At 39.2% G+C, this 16,363-nt stretch overlaps 1 protein-coding gene across 3 annotated transcripts in view; it reads left to right on the top strand.

Moving 5' to 3' along the window:
- ATAD2B (ATPase family AAA domain containing 2B) overlaps positions 1–16,363 on the top strand; it is a 141,911-nt gene that overhangs the window by 110,638 nt on the left and 14,910 nt on the right. For all 3 annotated transcript variants that reach the window (XM_055121610.1, XM_055121609.1, XM_055121611.1), the window contains exons 23-24: positions 6,307–6,429; positions 11,254–11,391. In XM_055121610.1, coding sequence (XP_054977585.1) covers positions 6,307–6,429; positions 11,254–11,391 — 261 coding nt within the window. The remainder of the gene's footprint in view (positions 1–6,306; positions 6,430–11,253; positions 11,392–16,363) is intronic.

Genomic DNA, 16,363 nt, shown 5'->3' with positions numbered 1-16,363 from the left:
CCCACCTCCCCTACCCCCATCCCTCCAAATTCTGTATTTTCTACCGGTTGCTTAGGAGAAACAAAATTCCCATGTTCACCCTAATTTTCTTTATTCCTTAGGCTATTTTGGCCAAAGTCATCTTATTTTGTTGTATTTATGAATACGTTGTATTAATTACTGAGCTGGCTGCTTGGAATGCATAAATGATTGTGAGCATAGCCTCTTTGTGTCTTTAAGCAAATACTTTTTTTTTCTTTTTGGGTCACACCTGGCAATGCTCAGGAGTTACTCCTGGCTTTGCACTCAGGAATTACTCCTGGCGGTGCCCGGGGGACCATATGGGATGCTGGGAATCGAACCCGGGTCAGCCACATGCAAGGCAAACACCCTACCCACTGTACTATCTCTCTAGCCCCTAAGTAAATATTTTTATATGCAGATAGTAGTTCACATTGAGTAATGACCATTAGCAGGCATTGTGCTCTATTCATTTTGATGGGGCTTCCTAACAAAACACCTTAGACTGAATGCCTTAAACCATTGTCAGTAATTAATTGTTTTGAAAAATCAAGGTATTTTTAGATTTGGTTTCTCCTTATTCCTTTTTCCTTGGCTTTTTTTTTTTAACTATATTCTCTTACAGTCTTATTCTGCTATCTCTATATGTCTAATTTTTTTTTTTTTAATATGAATACCAACTCAAGGGGCTGGAGAAATAGCTTAGTGGGCACAGTGCTTGCTTTATATGCAGGAGGCCCAGATTCCATCTCCAACACCCCATGGTGCCTGAGCCCTGACCCAGGAGTGGCCTCAAACCCCCCAAATAAAACCAAATAATACAATATAGATCAAATTGGATTTGGGTCGAAAAATCTTTCTACTTTTAAATTTTCTTCATAACTCTACTCCTTATATGTTTTGAGGTATTGGGGATTATTTGAATCTCTGGCCAGGAGGAGGGAATGCCCACAATTTGATTAATAAATACACGAAGATAAATAAGCTGGTTTTTATATCTTAGAGACCACTGTTTTATAAGGATGATACATGTATCTAATTATTGGTTATTACATTGGATTGCTAAGTTTAGAGGTGGTAGTTATGAATTTTGTCTTAAGGTGGCAGCAGATGATTATAATGCAGTTTCATCAGATCTAAATTAGAAATATCCTAACAGTGTAAGTGGAGTTTAGCAGAGGATACCTGGAGGTATGTGAAATTAGGAAGGTCTGTCATTCTAGGGACAGGGAAATAGTGGTAAAAGGTATTTTTTTTTTAAGTTTGGGCTTAGAAGATTAATGAGAACTCCACAAATAAATAAATATCATAGTTTAAGTTCCCTATTCTTGGAATCCAATGTAAGAACTTAGGTTAAGGTGTAGATATAAGAACCATTAGAAGCTTTGAGACGGAAGATAAAAGATTTTCATTTTAGAGTATATTATTAATAGGCAGTATCAATTTGGAGGTAGAGGGTAAAGGATGGAGTTAGAAAACTAAGTAAGAGTTAATCGTATGAGGTGAAGCTGTAGTACAGTGCATAGGGCATTTGCCTGCTCATGGCCCACCTGGATTCGGGCCCCCTGAGCACCGCCAAGTGTAATTGTTTAGTGCAGAGCCAGGAGTAATCCCTAGATATCGCCAGGTATGGCCCAAAAACTTTAAAAAAAAAAGTTAATTGCTGCGATCGATCACCCAACTTGACTGTGTGATCTAATAATTTCATTGAAAAAAAATTTAATGCTGCTAATAGTGCTTTGGTATGGTATTTAGGAATCTGAGAAGTGAACCAGTAGAAGAACAGGTTTGGACAGAATGTTAAATTTAATTCTAGATTTGTTAGTGGGGGTTATCTTTGGTATATGTATATGTATATGTATATGTATATGTATATGTATATGTATATGCAGTTGTTTTTATGAGGTTTTGGAAATTATAGAAAGCATTTATGCAGTAGACAATACAGGAGTCACTGATGTAGAGCAGTGAAAAGGATCCCATGGGTGCAATACAGCAGCAGAAGAGAAGGGTTCTCAGGAACCTCTCTATTCCTCTAGGAAATACAAACCTGGATTTAGTCACCAAATTCCATTTAGTACCCAATCTTATTTTATTTTATTTTATTTTGCTTTTTGGGTCACACCCAGCGATGCTCAGGGGTTACTCCTGGCTTTGCACTCAGGAATTACTCCTGGCGGTGCTTGGGGGACCATATGGGATGCCGGGGATCGAACCCGGGTCGGCCGCGTGCAAGGCAAACGCCCTACCCGCTGTGCTATCCCTCCAGCCCCTTTTGTTATTTTAGATATGTCTTTTACCTCTGCAGAGAGTAGGTGCATTTTAAAAAACTTTTTATTAAGTTTTACATAAGTGTAGATTTTATACAAGAAAAGTTCATGTCGAAAGCTTAAAAGTGGACCAGAGATCCCCTGTGCACCACCAGGTGTGACCCAAAAAGCCAAAAAAGAAAAAAAAAAAGTAGGACCAGAGAGATAGTACAACAGATAAATTACTTGCTTTGCATGTAACCAACCCTGCTTTGATCTGTGGTAACACAAATCATTTCCTGAGGACAAGTAGTAGTAATTCCTGAATGCAGAGCCAAGAATAAGCTCTGAGAACTGCTGGGTATGACCCCAAAACCAAAATAAAATAATCAGTTTTTTGAATGTCAGTAAGTTTTAGGTTAATTAATTTTTAATGTGTTTTAAACATTTATGTAGTTTAGGTAACATGGTTATAATAGTATTAACATTGATGGTATTGATGTATGAATTACTTTACCCATCACCACCAAAGTGTCTAAGACCCTTCTCCAGTGTCTTATATTACTTCTAGTCCACCTAAGAAAAGTTCTTCTATGGTAACTACAATGCAGACACATAATAGAAAGAAAGAAGAGCTAAATGACACTGGCAAAAGATCTCGTTTTATTGAATAGGTGTAAGCTGCCTTGATAGTAAGTGTGTTATATTTAACCTCATCTAACCTGTTTCCTTTGGTAAAGGCAAACAGATATATATGATAATTCATATTCTTTCCTTCAAAAGTAGTTTAATATTGTTAATGTTTTCTAATAACTTCATTGAAAAAATTTTAATTCTGCTATCCTATTCACAAAAAATTCAAGAAAAACACTGACATACTAAACAATTGTTTTAAGAAAATTTACGGTTCTATTAATTTTTTTAAATAATCATCAATTATTTTAATAACCATTACTTTTTACTGAAGATAAATGTAGGTGATAATATCTTCATTTTATGGAAAAGGGCTCAGCAAGCTTATGGTGTTCCTATATACTTCCACATATGTTGTGTGGCACATAGCAGTAGATTGAGATCCTTTTTAATTTAATTTTAAATTTAAAAAAATTTTATTTTCATAAAGTTGTTCACAATAATAAATTACATTCAATATTTCCACACCAGCCCCACCATTACACCTTCCTACCACCATTATTTCGAATTTTCCCACCACCACTCAATCCTGCCGGATCAGTTTTAATTTAAAAAGCTAGTGTATATGGTATTTTGGCTGACCTCATGTTTCTTTAAAATTTAATAGTTTGGGGAAATTTGGTATCTCTAAAGTATAAGACAAAACCAAACTAGTAAACTTGCAGCTTTGATTTTCGTACAGTGTAAAAGCGAAGATTTCAAGTTTGGTGTTCCTGAGCAACCATATCCAAAATTGCGTGCACGTATGCTTTTCTGTTTTTAGCACATGCTTAAGGACCCAAGGGGTGTCCCCTTCTCTCCCCAGAAGATAAAAGAACCAGGATCATCTTGGTTATCTCCTCTAGTTTTAGTATTCTGTAAATTCATGGTTTTATACTATTTATATATATGAGCACTGTTGTAAAAATAAGAATAAGGACCAGGGAGATGGCGCAGAGGGCTGAAGCACATGCCTCACATGTCAGAGACCTGGGTTTGATTCCTGCTATTACACAGTCCCCCAAATAACATGCAGGGACTAGCCGGATATGACCACAACCCCTATCCCTTCACCCCCCACCCAACGATTTAAAAGAATTCTAGTGCTAAGTATAAGAAAAAACAATTATTCTTTTATCAGAATCAGATGTTTTATAGGATAAATTTCTCAGACAAGGAGAAAATTTGGGTGCGTGTAGTAGGATAGGCACCATATCCTATGGGACTCAGAGGTGCTTGGAGAACTATGAAGTACCACTGAATCAAATAAGACATTTTAATGGAATTCTTTTTAATTGTTTTCCCCCAGAATTGGCTCACTCCTTGCTCTGTGTTTAAGGATCACTTCTGATAGGCTTGGGAGACTATATGGGGTGCTGGAGTTCAAACCCGGGTCAGCCATGTGCAGGCAAGCACCCCATCCACGTGGGATTCTTATTTTCTTTTTTCTTTGGCTTTTTGGGCCACACCTGGTGATGCAAGGGGTCACTCCTGGCTCTGCACTCAGGAATTACCCCTGGGTGGTGCTCAGGGGACCATATGGGATGCTGGGAATCGAATCCGGGTTGGCTGAGTGCAAGGCAAACACCCTACCTGCTGTGCTATCTCTCCAGCCCCTGTAGGATTTTTTTTTTTAAGTCTCATTTATTCATCCTCTATGTGCCACCCCCACCCCCATCCCCTTTAATTGGGATAGAATATAGATAGGAGTCATACTTTTCAAAAGGCAAAAAAGAGGGCCAGGGAGTTAATACAAGGGGTATAGTACTTGCCTTGCATGTAGTTGACGCCAGTTCAATCCTAGCACTGTATATCATCTCCTGAGCACTGCCAGGAGTTGTCCTGAGCATAGCTAGGTCTGGCCCAACTCCCAACTCCCCTCTACACACACACACACACACACACACACACACACACACACACGCTCACAACACTCACATGCATGCACACTTGCATGCATGCAAGCACAAAAAGACTGTAGCATTCCTTGAGAGAGATAGATAATGTGCCAGGTAAATGATAATGTTTTTAATCTTGTGTCCCCTTGTTTTCTTTTTGTACACTCTGAGGTGGAAAGCTAGTGGCACAGAGAAGCTAGTGACACAAAGTAGTGGTTGGAAACAGTTGGCTACAAGCATGTCATCAGCTTGAAGGCACAAGTACTTACAAGGATATCTATTGTAGTCTTGTTTCTAGAAGCTAAAATTTGAAATAATTTCTAACAGTGGAATAATCAATACTTTTGAAAAATTAAGGTACATCCTATTTTGATAGTTTCATAGTTATTAGAATTTGCTTTTAAAAGAATATTTAAAACATCATTTCCCTGACCCTGAAAGAGCCTCCAATGCAGCACTGTTGGGAAGGACGAGTAAAGAGAGGCTGCTAAAATCTAAGGGCTAGGACGAATGGAGATGTTACTGGTGCCCGCTTGAGCAAATTGATGAACAACGGGATGACAGTGATACAGTGATATATTAATAGTTCAGGTGGAAGTCTTAGAAAAACAAGCAGGAAGAATTCAAAGACAATCACTATTATATTTCCTTTCAATACAATTTTCTCTAAAACAATTGTCAGATGTACTAGGAATTATCCACAGTGATAGCTGCACAGTAGAGACCACAACAGATCTCTACTATCAGGGAGTCTTTTGGACTGGTAAAGAGGCATTTAAATCATCTCTCCCACACACGTAAACAACGCAGCCTCCACCCCCCAAATATACATATATCCCTACATAGCATGATAATTAAAAAAAAACTACAGGATATCAGTATTTAGATTGGACAAGTTAGGAAAAAACTCAGTGAATAAGTGATTATTTAAGATAAGACTCAAGGGACAGATATAGAATGACTGCATTCATTCTATAAATATTTTTTAAAACATTCTTTTGAAAATCATACTTTTCTTCCACCAGTATAAAGTGAAACCTTATATTCAAAGTCATGTTTGTTTTTTTTTTTAACAGGTTTAGTCCATTAAAGTTCTAAAAGAACAGTTTTTAGAAAGTTAACAACTTGTGGGGCTAGAATGATAGCACAGCGGGTAGGGCGTTTGCCTTACACTCGGCCAACCCAGGTTCGATTCCCAGCATCCCATATGGTCCCCCGAGCACCACCAGGAGTAATTCCTGAGTGCAAAGCCAGGAGTAACCCCTGTGCATCGCCAGGTGTGACCCAAAAAGAAAAGAAAGTTAACAACTTGATTGAATTCTTTTTTCTGTTATTATAATGAACTTGTTTTTGCCTGAAAATAAGTTTTTACTTTTTAATTTAAATGTTTGTATTTGTTTATTTGTTATTGTTGTTGTTGTTTTTCAGAATACTGTCAGTCTATTTTAGTTGTATCTATAACATACACCTGTCAACTTTCTTAACAGATAAAATAATTAGGCATAGGGCTTGTACCCTGAAGGACACTGCACATGCCATTATTGCAGCTGAATTGGATCCAGAATTTAATAAGCTCTGTGAAGAAATTAAAGAGGCAAGAATAAAAAGAGGTAAGTCACAGAAATAAACTTGCCCCTGGGGGCTGAATCTTGAATGTCATTGAATAGTGTTTCTTCAGGGTCACTGATATAACAAAAATAATACTTTAGACTATAGGCTTCATTTCTGAGACCTATGTGTTATATAAATTCTCAAGAATATATGAAAACTTCTTTCTGTGAAGTTTTAGGGTGATACACTACTAATTATAAAGAAGTGCTTCAGATTGAAAAATTTTTTGGTAGGAATCTGTCTACACTATGTGTTGATTTCTTTTCAAAGGATTTGGATGGGCTTTCACACCCACAGAGGCTTTACATTTTAACTTTTATAATCAACTACTGTTACTGTGTAAAAACACAAAAAAGAAAAAAGAAAGGGGCGAGGAGAGGGCACCTCACCGGGCACAGGGCACAGGGCAGTGGCGCTGTCTCTCCCGTCACCCGCGTTCGGTAGTCTCCAGCCGCTTCCCCACCCCAGAGAGGTTGATGGCGATGATGAGGCAGGCGAAGGAAGGAACGGAGCCAGGCTGGTTGGTCTCAATCGAAGTTTATTCCAGTCTTCTCTCTATACACTCCCATCTCTTTCTCTGCTTCTTCCCCAAAACCCCTCATACAGTTACCTTAAATCCCCCACATCAGGGATCAGGGCTTACACATAGGTGTGGTCACAGTCAATAGGGCAATAGGGGGTAAAGTTCTATCCTTTAGGGGATGCTTCTTCTAGGACAGATACTCTTTCAGCAGGATACCCGCCCAAGAGCAGAATCCCATGGGTGTGTGTTTCTCTTCTCCTTGTCCAACTAACATATAAGTATTCATATTATTAATCATTTTGTATGGACATAGCAAGAGATGCATTAAGCTTATAGAATTGCTCTCCTGGGGTCATTTCGATCTCAGACTACAGTGCTCAGGCCAGATTAGTCTTTCCTATCCCTAGCAGGGTCCTAGTCTCGTCGTTGCTTTTGGATCATGACATGACATGTCCATGACCAAGCTCTTAACATATAGTTAAGCATTAGGTGCTTTGGCCAGGCCCATCTTGATGCCAGGGTAGCACACAACTCACCGCTTGCCCTGGGTCTGTCCCGTCCCTCATCTCGACCCTGCTTTTGGGGGTGCTAGGAAGTAAGGGCAGCTGAGGCTTAAGTCGAGAAAGCAGATGCCTGGGAGTGAATAATATTTGAAGCCGATTAAATCCCATGTTACCAAAGCATATTAACAACTGTCTTTCTTTGTCCATACAAAAAGGATATTGTTTTAAAGTAAACTATTCAAAAGACATAAGGAGTGGAGAAAGGCAGTATTAACTTACAATACAAGTACAAGGTCCTAGCAAGGTCTGACCTTACAAATTAACAGAATTTGATTAGGGGAAGAGCTGAATAACTAGTTGGGGAAGGGAGCATAGAAGTGATTACGGATAAACAAAGGAATGGGAATGAGTCAGGAGCACTTTGATGGGTGTGACTGATATACCTAAGCTCCTAGTGGCAAGGGGAGCAGGACATACCAATGTAGTCTAGAATTGTTTAGAGATTATTACCAGATAAGCCCAAACTCTCTGGCAAGGGAGAAAGGACAAACCAATGATATCCAACAGTTACTTTAAAAAAAAAAATTATTTTTTAAGAATATTGTAAATGCCCTCATTGACATTAGGTGGTTTCATTATAAGTAGAATTGGCGGATTTAATTTACTCATTCAATATGTATGTTCTTGAGAAATTCACACTGTAGTAAAAAAGAGTGAAATATAAAATTGAATGTAGATGGGATTTTACATGATAGAAGCGTGTTAATAGCACAAAAGAGAGGGAACCCAGCATTTTGATCAGAATGTGGGGGAAAAGAATATAGGAAAACTTACTTTAGTAGGGAAAAGGAGGCAGTGATAGAGGAGGAAGACACCTAAAAAAAATAATAGCAGGTATAAAAGCAAATATTAGGCAAAATGACATAGAGATATGAAAGAAACATCATGTGTTAGAAAAACTGCCAACTGATACTGCTAATAGTATACAGAATTGTGGAAAAATAGGACTCAGGAGGTGAGCTAGTTCCAGGAGGCTGACATTCTGAAGCCCTTTGATTTTTGTTTGGGGGCCACATGTGGTGGTGCTCAGGTTTTCCTCCTGGCTCTGCACTCAGGGATCACTCCTGGCAGGTTTGGGGCCATATGGAATGTGCGGGATCAAACCCGAGTCTGCTGTATGCAAGGCAAGCGCTCTACCTGTTGTACCATTGCTCTGCCCCGCCTCCCAGCACTTTTTTCCCCCCTCTTTCTGGTGGAGGGTGTTGAGGAGGGTGCCTGTAACGGGTGGATCAGGAGACTTGGGAACCCCCTCAGTGATTCTCTGCTACCTGGGCTGGCAGTGCAGTGCAAGGGCTTGAGAATGCCATGCTGCTCAGGCTCTGCGGTGTGAAGGGATACCCGGGCAACTCTGGCAGGGCTGGTGGCCTCCGGGATCACACCCACAGATTCTCAGGCACCGAGGTGGTGCCAGGTAGCAAATCCAGGTCATACACATGTTGAGTGTGTGCCCTAACCATTGTGCTATTTACTCCACACCCCTACTCCCCTTTTAATTTTCTTGTAAGGGTATGTCATGTGCCTCGGATGCAGTCCTGTCTAAGGAGCTTGAACTTGATATTATTTTACATTTTATGTGTCCATTATATACAGAAACTTAGACCTAATGAATGTTTATCTGAAAGTAAGGTAGAAAGTCTGCATTTTAATTAAAATTCTTTTTTTTTTTTTAATAAATCCTAAGATTTGAAAACCATTCCCAGTAGGAATCATTGAATGATTTTAAACGAGATGAGTTTGTCATATTGCTCTGGCAGCAGGAAACGTAAGGTCTCAATGTGGCAGGGTAGGAAGATGAGAGAGTTAAAAAGCTTTTGGAACCAAACTTGGAAAAACAGTTTGACAGTTTTCACAAATATAACATACCATCTGACCCAGTGATTCTGCTCCTAAGAATGTGACCAAGAGAAGTGAAAATATATGCCTATATGATGACTTGTACATGAATGTTCCTATCAGTATTACTCACAAGAGCTAAAAAAACTGGAGACAACCCAAATACTCTAAATTGGTGAATTGGAAAATAAGCAGGATATAACCTTACAATGGCAGCCCACTCAATTATAATAAGGAATAAAGTTGTGGTACCTGGTACAAGATGCAAGAATTTTAGAAACATTATGTCAAGTTAAAAGGAGCCAATCACAATTAATCATGTTTGATTCCATGGGATATGTGGTATGCTCACAAAGGCAAGTCTGTGGAGAAAACAGTGTTTCCTGGGGACAGTTTTGTTTGTTTTTAATTTTGTATTGAATTACTGTGAGATAGATTCCTATAAAGCTGTTCATGATTAGGTTTCAGTCATGCAGTGTTCCAACACCCATCCCTCCACCAGTGTACATTTCCCAGCACTGGAAATTGGGGACACCCAATTTCATCACGCCCCACTCCAAGCCTATCTTTATGACAGGCATGCTCTCTGTGTCCCTCTGTCCCTCTTTCCCTTTCTCCCTCTTTCCATCTCTCTCCCCCCTCCTTGTTTTGATTTGCATCTCTATTATGATTAGTGATGAAGAGCATTTTTTCATGTGCCTTTTGGCCATTCTCAGTTATTTTTAAATTGTAGTTAAATAGCTCTAAATTTATTAAAAAGCCATTGGAGATCCAGAAAGATAATGCAGGAGTTAAGGTACTTGCCTTGCATGTGGCCAACCCAGTTCAGTTCCCAGTATTGTGTGGTCACCTGAGCACTGCCTGGTGTGCCATCACCCCTCCCCCACCCCCAGTCACTGGTTTGTTTACAGTGAGTGGTTTTATGATCTGTAAATTGTATCTAGTGAAGTTGTTGGGAGGTGGAGCACTTGGAGTGATTGAGAGTTTAATTTGTGAAGTGGGGATGAAGATAATATGAAATCTGTAGAGGTAGAAGACATTGTAAAGAGATTGAAAGAGTCAAAATTAGTTACCATGTAATTAGTTTAATGACTTAGATGTTATGCCACTGACAGGTGGGAATATATAAGGTCTAGCAGAGTTTTTTTTTTTTTCTGGGAAAGATAAATCAATAAAGTTTATTTGAACTATCTTTAGGATATTCAGATACCAATATCAAATATACTAGGTAATTGGATATTTGGGTCAGAAGCTTAAGAGAGGTTTAGACTAAAGATACAAGTTTGGGAATTAATCATTGTAGTTTAAGCATATGGCATGAATAATTTTTCTGTAGTAGAAGTGTGAATTGGAGTAGGATGGAAAGGAATTCTAGCCACAACTGAGAAAAATCAACTCTTACGGGCCACATAGAAGAAAGCAAGCTAGTGCTGAAAATTGATATGAAATGGTTACTCATAAAGATCCATGCAGGAAAACGAACTGCAGGGAGACAGACTGATGGAGACAGATGGAAACTGTTCACGTGAATGGACAAAATAGCCCAGAAAACATGTATATACATTTTTAGGCTGACAGAAATCATGAATTTTAGACAGGGCATAATCTTACTATCTCACAGTCATAAAAATGTGAAATGTGTCCTTTTGCAAATTCAGTGAGTAAACAGGTCTCCCTTGGGAATTAAGTTAATAAGCTTGGCCTACTGACTCTTATTTTTATGATTTTTGGTCTAGTTTCTTTCCCATCTTAAAACAAAAGATACTATTTTCATCTAAATTACAGATTGTCCAGGTATAATTAATGACTTTAAATTTCAGTTCTGGATTTTAGACATTTCTTTTTTAACCTTGTTTATGGAGCTGGAAATATTTAAATAAGTATTGCTTATCTTCTGCTTGCAGGCTTATCAGTGACAGCAGAACAAATAAATCCTCACGGGACTGGAGCTCGAAAGACAGAAACTAGAGTTGAAGAGGCATTTCGGCACAAACAAAGAAATCCAATGGATGCCTGGCACAATTCTGCAAATAAATGTGCATGTGAGTATCTGAGATCATGTTAGCAAGCGTGGCGACAGCTGCAGGTTTGTTGTGAGTTGGGTACATAAACCAGAATATGGCTGTTTTCACCCAGCTCTTCTCATCTGTCTTTTCAGAAGCAAAAAGCTTGTGGAGTAAGATGCTGAATCAGAAATGTATTTCTTTATTACTTGTTCCTTTCTATCCCCATACGGTACTTGCTGTTGTAAGTTAACTGGAATTGAACATTTTCAGATTTAAACCTTGGTTTTTGGATTGAGGTCTGAAGCCAGTAGACTTTCTACTCGTTTGTTTATACCTCTGACCCTACTTCCTTACTGTGGGCTATTACAGGTTGTTCTCTGTTTTGTTGGGGGGCCACAGCCAAGCAGGGCTGTGCTCGGGGGTCCCTCTGAGCTCTGTGGACCGTGCAGTGCTGGTGATTAAACCTGGGTCTCCTCCGTGCAGAGCCTGCACTCAGCCAATTGACCTCTCTCTGGCCCAGGGTGTTCTATTGATGATAGGGATGGAAGTTTAGGAGTGTAGCTGATTTGACAGAAGGAAGTTGATTCCCACCCCCTCCCCAGAGTACTTCGTATTCGGTTTGAAAAATATGCACAGCCTTTATATACTTTTATTTGAGGTGTTATTTATAAAGAGAGATTAAATGTTGTGTTTTTTTCTTCTTATATATGTTTAAAATTCATTTTCCCCTTCTCACTGTTGTGTTTTTTGGTAAGTTGGTTGTGGTGCTTGCCTTCCTTAGCCAAAGTACTCCCCAGGGAGCACACACTTGGTTGCTATACTCACCCTGGGTTGTGGGACTGGAGATCACCACTTTGTTGTGGCATCAGGCGTCCCAGGTGGCAGTTCTGTCAGGATCAACTTGGGCAATGTGGGATGGTGCCAAGACTGAATATGTGGCCTCATACCTACAAGGCAGGTATTCTGCCACTTAGCTATACCAGGGCCCTTTCTCATTAGAGTTTCTTTAATACACATACACATACACATACATATATATATATATATATATATATATATATAATCATATAGTCCTTATGTTTCACTGATGGTAACCATCTTTGGTACACATATGGTGTTCTGGCATAAAGGTGATGAGAATGCACCAGCTGTCAGTAAAATTGGCAAGAACATGTTTTTAATTTAACTGGCATTGAGTTGGAATGAATACAGCATACTCATATTTTTTTTAGCTTGTTCTCTTTCTGATAAGTAGTATATATTAAAAACTTTAAGCATTTGGGGCTGCAGCAGTGATATAGCAAGTAGAGCACTAGCCTTGCACATGGCCAACCTAGGTTCAATCCCTGGAATCCCATAAGTTTCCCAGAACCTGCCAGGAGTGATTCCTGAGTGCAGAGCCGGGAATACATCCTGAGCACTGCTGGGGTAGTCCCAAAACAAAAACAACAACAACAAAAAGTTTCTGAAGCATTTAGTGGTGCATTTAATTTCACAAAGTACATCAAAGGTAAGGTATTTGACCTACTTTTGTAAAACTCAGATTGTGACCCAGATATGTAACATAGCCTCTATTTTAAACCTTGATAATAAGAATATCCTTCTTATTCCTACACCTGATCCAAATATTTATGAACTAAAATACATTGAATATTGACTTTAAGTATTTTGAGTTCCTTTAAATGAATTTTTTTTTTGTTTCATTTAAAGGTCCACCAGAGGGTTTTAGCCAAGCAGACTATGGTTCAGTGCAGTAGCCTGAGGATGTGATTCTGCTCAAGCCCTGTGGTGCAGGAAATACCCACACTACCCCAGTGACGCTGAGAGACACCAGGGCTGTACCCAGCAATGCTAGGGGAACCATGTGGTGCCAGAAATAGAATCAGGACTGGGCACACACTGATCGTGTGTCTAACTGCTCTACTAGCTCCTGACCCTAAATGTTTATTATTATTTCTAAGTAGGAGTTTTGTTGTCCTTTGCCAGTAGGTGACACATGTAGCTAGCTAATTATATTTGTCCATTTTGCATTAATTTACTTAAATCTTGCATCTGAATATCTCAGAGGGAGAGATACTTCCCTAATGGCTTAGTTTCCAAAGGAAGCAAATGACGAATTGCTTTAAAAATTGACTGTAGGGGCTGGAGTGATAGTAGAGTAGGGAGGACGTTTGCCTTGCACACGGCTAACCCAGCATCTTATATGGTCACCCGAAAGCAATGCCAGGAGTAATTCCTGAGTGCAGAACCAGGAGTAACCCCTGAACATCACCAGGTATGACCCAAAAAGCCAAAAGAAAAAAAATTGACTCTAAATAGGTTGTGTACCTAAGCATGCTTTTCACCTAAAGTATCTCAGTATAAAAGAATATATATTAAATAAGGACTGGAGCTATAGCACAGTGGGTAGGGCGTTTGCCTTGCACGTGGCCGACCTGGATTTGATTCCTCCGTCCCTCTCGGAGGGCCCGGCAAGCTACCGGGAGTACTCTGCCCGCACGGCGGAGCCTGGCAAGCTACCTGTGGTGAATTTGGCATGCCAAAAATGGTAACAAGTCTCACAATGGAGATGTTACCGGTGCCCGCTTGAGCAAATCGGTGAACAACTGGACGACAGTGCTACAGTGCTAGTTTTATAAATATATATCCCTATCACATTCCAGTTGCTTGGAGATACAGATATGGCAAAAATTTTGTTCTTACAAGCTTATGTATATTATCTTGTTTTACTAAAATTCATTAGAAATAATTAGCCATTTTTTATAGAAATAAATAGCATTAGAAATAATTACATAGGAGGGGAGGGCTACCTCTAATTTTACCTCTCTCCACATAAGGATACCTTAGCTTGTTTTTAGCCAGCATGAAACTATTCGAAGTAGAATTGCTTTGTTATGTTCCTAATCTTTGCTTAGGGTATTACATGTCAAGTAATTGAGCCTCATCATGTCCCAGTGTTCCTTGACTGTGGGGAAAGAAAAGCCTGTTTTTTTGTGCCGTGGTTACACTGTTGGAATCTAAGTGTACTCACAATGTCGGAAGTGACTTGTCAGGCAGTAAAAACTTATAACTGCTTTTCTTTGTAGAGGAAGAGCAAGCTGAGTATTTTCCTTTCCATTGTAATGTGAACTGTATTTGGTTTTCATATGGCTAATAGTGGTTATTAGCCCATTACTTCAGCATGTCTACCAGCATTTTAAAGAGTTTTTAATTTTAGGCACCCTGGTTTATAGCGTTAATGAGGGTTTCCCGCATAAACCTTCCCAGTACCATTCCCTCCTTCAGTGTCCCTTTCCCGCCACCGTTGGCCCAGGGTCTCCCTGCATGTGTATCAGCTTTTATAATAAATAAGAAGATTTCTTCTCCAAGTACTCTGCAACTGTAAAATTGTAGAAGTAAAAATAAGTAGTGGGGAGGGAGAATAGAGAGAGGATTCTAATAATATTACAGTTGTGAGGGCAAAATATATTTTGAATCATGAGACTTGGGTTTTAGAACTTATTTCAGAAAACTTTAGTAGGTTTATTCTTAGATAATAAGAGTAACATTTATAACACAAATTTTCCACTTCCTGTGAATATCTTGGTGTCTTTATACTTGACTGTAGATGAAAATAGTAAGCATTATATATTTTGTAATTAACTACTTTAATATAGTTTAGATTATATGTTTGTTTCTTAACATATATATATATATATTTTTTTTTATTGGTTTGGGGGTCACATCCGGTGGTGCTCAGGGGTTCCTCCTGACTCTGCACTCAGGAATTACTACTGGTGGGTATGGATGACCACCTGGGATGCCAGGGAAATTGAACGTGGGTCAGTTGCATGCAAGACCAGTGCCCTATGCACTGCACTATCTCTCTGGCCCTCTTAAGAATATTTTATAGTCACCATGATTTACAATTTTACAATACTGTCAATGATAGGATTTCATGTATACAAAATAGTACTAAGTGTGTGTAACATTTCAACACCGCATCCCTACAGTATCTTTCTCCGTCCTCCATTGTCTCAGGCCCACCCACCCATGACCCATCCCTGCTATGGTAAGGTCCATTCTGTAGACGAGTTCTTGTTTCTGTTGCGTTTGGCCATTTGCGTTTGGCCATTTGGCCTTTACTATACTTCTTTATATTTCATATATAAAGAGATTATTCTGTGTCTTTTTCTAGCTGACTTCACTTAGCACAATACCTCCAGTTTCATTGAATGGAACTTAGTGGCTGATTGCATGATGTAGTCTTTTCTTATAGCTACATAGTTTTCCATTGTGGATATCTGTGTGTGTGTGTGTGTGTGTGTGTGTGTGTATGTGTGTGTGTGTGTGTGTGTGTGTGTATTATTATAGTTTTTTAAATCCAGTCATATGTGTGTATGTATTATTGTAGTTTTTTTTTTTTAATCCAGCCATCTGTTCTTAGACACTTGGGCTATTTCCAGATTTTGACTTCTGTGACTAGTGCTACAATGAACATAGGAGTACAGATGTCTTTTATGGATAAAATTTTTGGTCCTTGGCGTAGATGCCCAAGGTGATATTGAAGCTCAGTTCTTAGTGTTGAGAGAAGAGTCCATATTATTTTCCAAAAAGGTTAAATTAGTTGACATTCCCATCAGTAGTAGATGAAGGTTCATTTTCTCCCACATTCATGACACCACTGGTTGTTTTTGTTCTTTTTTTTTTTTTTTGGGTCACACCTGGCAATGCACAGGGGTTACTCCTCGCTCTGCACTCAGGAATTACTCCTGGCGGTGCTCAGGGGACCATATGGGGTGCTGGGAATCGAACAGGGGTCGGCCACGTGCAAGGCAAATGCCCTACCCGCTGTGCTATCGCTCGAGACCCTGTTTTTGTTTTTTTTGTTGTGTGCCAGTCTCACTGGTGTGAGGTGATACATTGTTGTTGTTTTTATTTCCCTGATGATAAGGGTTGTAGAGTATTTTTTTCATATATTCACTCATTACTTGTTTGTGTTCTCTGAGGAAGTTTCTGTCATCTCTTA

This window comes from Sorex araneus, chromosome X, assembly GCF_027595985.1.
Source record: "Sorex araneus isolate mSorAra2 chromosome X, mSorAra2.pri, whole genome shotgun sequence".
In the NCBI taxonomy this organism is placed as follows: Eukaryota; Metazoa; Chordata; class Mammalia; order Eulipotyphla; family Soricidae; genus Sorex; species Sorex araneus.
Note: the sequence above shows the minus strand (reverse complement) of the source record. Positions and strands in the feature narration are given on the sequence as shown.